The 4,413-nt window shown below is 36.7% G+C and overlaps 1 protein-coding gene across 3 annotated transcripts in view; it reads right to left on the bottom strand.

Moving 5' to 3' along the window:
• Nucleotides 1-4,407, bottom strand: part of LOC111374990 (CTP synthase-like) — a 9,773-nt gene extending 5,366 nt beyond the window's left edge. For 2 of the 3 annotated variants that reach the window (XM_022997764.1, XM_022997766.1), the window contains exons 1-15: nucleotides 4,028-4,407; nucleotides 3,375-3,454; nucleotides 2,907-2,993; nucleotides 2,732-2,782; nucleotides 2,533-2,650; nucleotides 2,386-2,442; nucleotides 2,115-2,179; nucleotides 1,921-2,004; nucleotides 1,525-1,575; nucleotides 1,354-1,416; nucleotides 1,224-1,270; nucleotides 1,016-1,085; nucleotides 868-930; nucleotides 272-361; nucleotides 154-192 (exon numbers count right to left, since the gene is read on the bottom strand). In XM_022997764.1, the coding sequence (XP_022853532.1) occupies nucleotides 154-192; nucleotides 272-361; nucleotides 868-930; nucleotides 1,016-1,085; nucleotides 1,224-1,270; nucleotides 1,354-1,416; nucleotides 1,525-1,575; nucleotides 1,921-2,004; nucleotides 2,115-2,179; nucleotides 2,386-2,442; nucleotides 2,533-2,650; nucleotides 2,732-2,782; nucleotides 2,907-2,993; nucleotides 3,375-3,454; nucleotides 4,028-4,145 (1,083 nt within the window). In that variant the 5' untranslated portion in view covers nucleotides 4,146-4,407. The remainder of the gene's footprint in view (nucleotides 1-153; nucleotides 193-271; nucleotides 362-867; nucleotides 931-1,015; nucleotides 1,086-1,223; nucleotides 1,271-1,353; nucleotides 1,417-1,524; nucleotides 1,576-1,920; nucleotides 2,005-2,114; nucleotides 2,180-2,385; nucleotides 2,443-2,532; nucleotides 2,651-2,731; nucleotides 2,783-2,906; nucleotides 2,994-3,374; nucleotides 3,455-4,027) is intronic. The other variant, XM_022997765.1, reaches the window with a different exon arrangement.
• Nucleotides 4,408-4,413: the final 6 nt, after the last annotated feature.

Below are 4,413 nucleotides of genomic sequence, written 5' to 3' on the forward strand. Positions count from 1 at the left end.
TCCTCTGTCGCCGAATCCTCCAGGAACTAGTACGGCATCTGCTCCCTATAAAGCTAGAATCTGTCAGAAGGGCCAAAAGGATAAAGAATAAAATCTAGTGGAAAATTAGTAGCTACCACAAATCATACAACTAAAAAGTAAGTTAGCAAAGACCTTCAACAAATTCCAAGCGCTCTTATAAGTATTGGGATTCTGCAAGTAGATGGTGTTTGCCAAGCTGTGAGACATTGTACACAAGGATTTGATAAATAATTTATGGTATGAAAATTACCTCTTTTTTCGTTGCATCTTCAAGGTCACTGGCTGGAACCCAATCCACACACAATTTCCTATAGCAAGCAACAGAAGCATGCAAAAGCGCCTGCAAACATTTTTTTTTATGTTCATATTAACAAATCCTAATAGAAAAATCATCTTTGGTAGATCATTGCAAACATTACAGTGATAAAAATCCTCGTGGAAGGATGCAAGTTCTAGGGTTGTCACCTGAATGTGTTAGCAAATGCCGAATTGTCAAAAAAAGGGACACTGTTGAACTCAATCACATTCAAAGTTATAAATACATCAAAAAACATGTCAACAATAGAAGGAAAAAGTGAGACATGCCAACATAAATCTATGGAAGTCACTCAAACTTATGAACCTTATATGTCACTGGTTAGATAAACAAAATGACTAATTTGACGGTTAATGACATCATATTGTCTTTACGCAACCTAAATTCCAATATATCAGGATGATTTTAGGATATGTACATTCTCAATGTTCTCAACATTTTCAGTCCATCAACTAAAATATAAAGTTAGCTCCAGTTTTATAATGCATTAAAACTTTTGATTAAAAATTAATTGATAGAATAAAGACTACCTTTAACACAGAGAGATAGGAGTCTGTAAGGCCAGTGTATTTTCCAACCATAGCAACTCTAACCTGTGAGAAAACTGTATAACAATCAGAAGTGCTCAGGCAAAGCAAGAGTACTTATTTACACATTTGAGAAATGACAAGGAACTACAGGATCATGCAACACATCACAAAGATCTGCCCTAGATATCCATTCCCCCAAAGCTGGTTTTAAAGCATACCTACAGATTATACAATATAATATCAGTGCACATCTATGGCAAGAAATAATAGTGACATTAGTAACAACACAGGCAGGAGACTGAAAAGTATCCAATAAAATCCAGAAAAACTGGAAGAAAACAAAATGTGTAACAAACCCTTTGAGGTTCAGGGACTTCAAAATCACCTCATGCGCCTTCTGATCCTAAATGACAGAAAAACATATTGATGTACTACTCAAAATCAAAATTTCCAATGTTATTAAGTGAGAGTACCATAACTACTTACTTGCAAGAGTAAAGGCACACGCCAGATGTTGGTAACATCATATAGTGTGATGATGTTCTCTATCTGAAAGGAAGGAAAATGACTCAGCACCTCATTATTTAGTAGAGAGGTGATCCATTTGTATACTCGTTATTTTTCAAACTTATTTAAGTATTCATCTAATAACAATACCGGAACATGGCAAAAACGAGAAAGTTTTTCCTTGACATTTCCATCAAGTTCCTGCAGAATGCACAAAACATTAGCAGAAGGGGTACATGATTCCAGAAAACAATTGCATGGGCAGAATTTGAGAGTTTGGGAAGCTGTAAACAAGTTGAACTGCGCTTGATTAAAGCTGTTTTTGTCTCAGATCATCTCATTTACTTAGTCATAAGAGCCAAGCTTGAGCTTTGTTTTAAGCTTGCAGGGTTGAGATTGGCTTGGTTGAATAATTAATTGAGTCAAGCTCAATTTGACTACAAGCAAGAATACTACCAAGCTCGATGGGCTCATTTATTAATTAAAAGCATCAAAAGGTTAAATAGGCTCAGTTCAGTTGGAGCTTCAGAAAGAGTGAGAGAGAACCGTAGTGCTGCGGCAGGCTAAGATATTTGGAGTCAGACCCAGGCTTCTTAGTCCCCTTACACTCTGCTGTGTTGGTTTTGTTTTCTGGCCATGTAAAAACAATTGTGGTTCTAATTAATAAATTTAAAAGGGTCGTGTAGAATAAACCAAAAATATAAAATAAACTCTATAATCATCTATCAATGAAGAATTACCTGTTCTCCGACGACATGTAGAACAGGCACCAGACTGACATGTACCGAGCAAAAGTTTCCAGCACCTGAGAAGGTCAAGCATAGGCACAAGTCAGTCAAAAACATGTTCGTACATTTATGTAAGGATGCTCTGTTCTCTTCTTCTCTATATTCTTTTGTTCTAAATACCGTGGTGATCAGTAGCATTCATGCTTTCTTTCGTTTAACATGAATTAAAGTTTTATTGATTTCTGATTTCCCTGTACGTAGAAATTCACAGATATAACCTTACCTGCGCGATGTGAAAGTTGTCCCAACGCCTCAATGAAAGGCATTGATTCAATGTCCCCTGCATGAAGAAATAAATATCTTCTGAGCGACCAAAATCGTTTTTCTTTAGAAAGAGAAAATTTTCTTGTACACGAGATATCTTCTGTACCTATAGTGCCACCCAATTCAATGACACAAACGTCAGCTGGACCCTCTTCCCCATCTACTGGTGTAATGGCCACACGTTCAATCCATTCTTGAATAGCATTTGTCACATGAGGTACTACCTAAACAAGAGAACTACTGTGTGAAATTATGCACTACCAAGGATGGTACCTCGTACAAGTGGACTAAAGTAACACACACACCTGAACAGTTTGACCCAAATAATCTCCCTTTCTCTCCTTCTCAATCACAGACTAAATCAAGAGAAGAAGCAGTTTATCAAGTCAAATTCTATCCAAGTTGATAAAGACGTCAAAAAAGCATCCATCAATTTGATTATATGAAGAAAATAAGAAACTGATGAGCCATAAACCTTGCCTGGTAAATTTTTCCAGTAGTTATATTATTGTCTCTTGTCAAAGTTATGTCCAAAAACCGTTCGTAGTTTCCAAGATCCAGGTCCACCTTCAAAAGAAAATCAAGTTATCCATTTTTTATCCTGACACTTGATAAATCCAACGATCAACCACCAATGAAGGTAGGTATCAGGAAGCATCTTAAGATGCAATATTGCATGCTATATGGAACATGGAATAGCATTGATCTTTACGAACCGGTAAATCAATTATATCTGCCCTTTCTTCTTTAAAACCAGAAGACTAAAATTATGAGTTCTTTATATGGGCGTGCCAAACATGCCCCAATTCCCCACTACATCATATTAAATGCAGAAACCCAAGTAATCTTTCTCAAATGCAACCAAACAATTTCATTATTCTTTCGTTTGGATATATATTTAGCGCTATTAAAAACTATGACTGGTTCGTGTAAAGGATGTTTCCCAACCTCTCCACCATCGTCTAGAACAAATACTTCTCCATGCTCAAAAGGAGACATGGTTCCCGCATCAGTATTTAAGTAAGGATCTGAAAATCAAAACAATGAAGGAGGAAAAAATATAATTAGAATCACTGCTAGACATTCCCTATGGAGAAAAGAAAAACGTTACAACAATCATTATTTGAAAATTACAGAAAGGAGAAAGTTGAAAAAATATAATTAGAATCACTGCTAGACATTCCCTACGGAGAAAAGAAAAACGTTACAACAATCAACATTTGAAAATTACAGAAAGGAGAGAGTTTCCAACAGTTATGGGGAAAAATGAAAAAAAAAAAAGAAAAAGAAAGAAAATACTCAGACAACATATATTGTTTCGAGATAAAAATAAACAGCTGCTACTTCTATCACCTTGAAAAGAGAAAAGGATTATCCAATTCCTTTGTAGTTTTGGCCGGGGAAAATGGTAAAAAAATTTAGAAAATCACATAGCTTTGACCACCGTGAGCAAAGAACGATGCATGTGATGTGACAGTAAAAACAAAACTAGCACCTTCCTGTTTGTTGTTTCTCCATAATGTTTCTTCAATATGGAAAGCATTATATGGAAGGATTGAAGAAGGAACAAGTAAGAGGAGAAAAGGGAAAGAAAATTGAACCAATCTTGATGGAAGTAACACGTAGTCCACTGGCCTTGAGGATGAGACCGATACTGCTAGCAGTAACTCCTTTCCCCAGCCCGCTCACTACTCCTCCCGTCACCAACACGTACTTCATCTTGTCTCCTCTTCCTCCGCAAATTCTTTAAACAGGAAGCACTATGATAGTCGATTCTTTCGTCACAAGTCAATGTAAGGAAAAATGCAAAATTGATTACAGAGAAAAGAGAACAAGTCCCACCAAATTCAGGGTCTGGAACGCACAATGTTGTTGAGAGGTGTAAACTTATCTGCTGTGGGGAGGGGGGGGGGTATGTCCCCGTATCCTGCTAAGACACGACAAAGAAAGACGTATAGAGAGGCGAAGATTGAAGAATGCAGAAAGA

This window comes from Olea europaea, unplaced genomic scaffold (assembly GCF_002742605.1).
Source record: "Olea europaea var. sylvestris unplaced genomic scaffold, O_europaea_v1 scaffold132, whole genome shotgun sequence".
NCBI classification, from domain to species: domain Eukaryota; kingdom Viridiplantae; phylum Streptophyta; class Magnoliopsida; order Lamiales; family Oleaceae; genus Olea; species Olea europaea.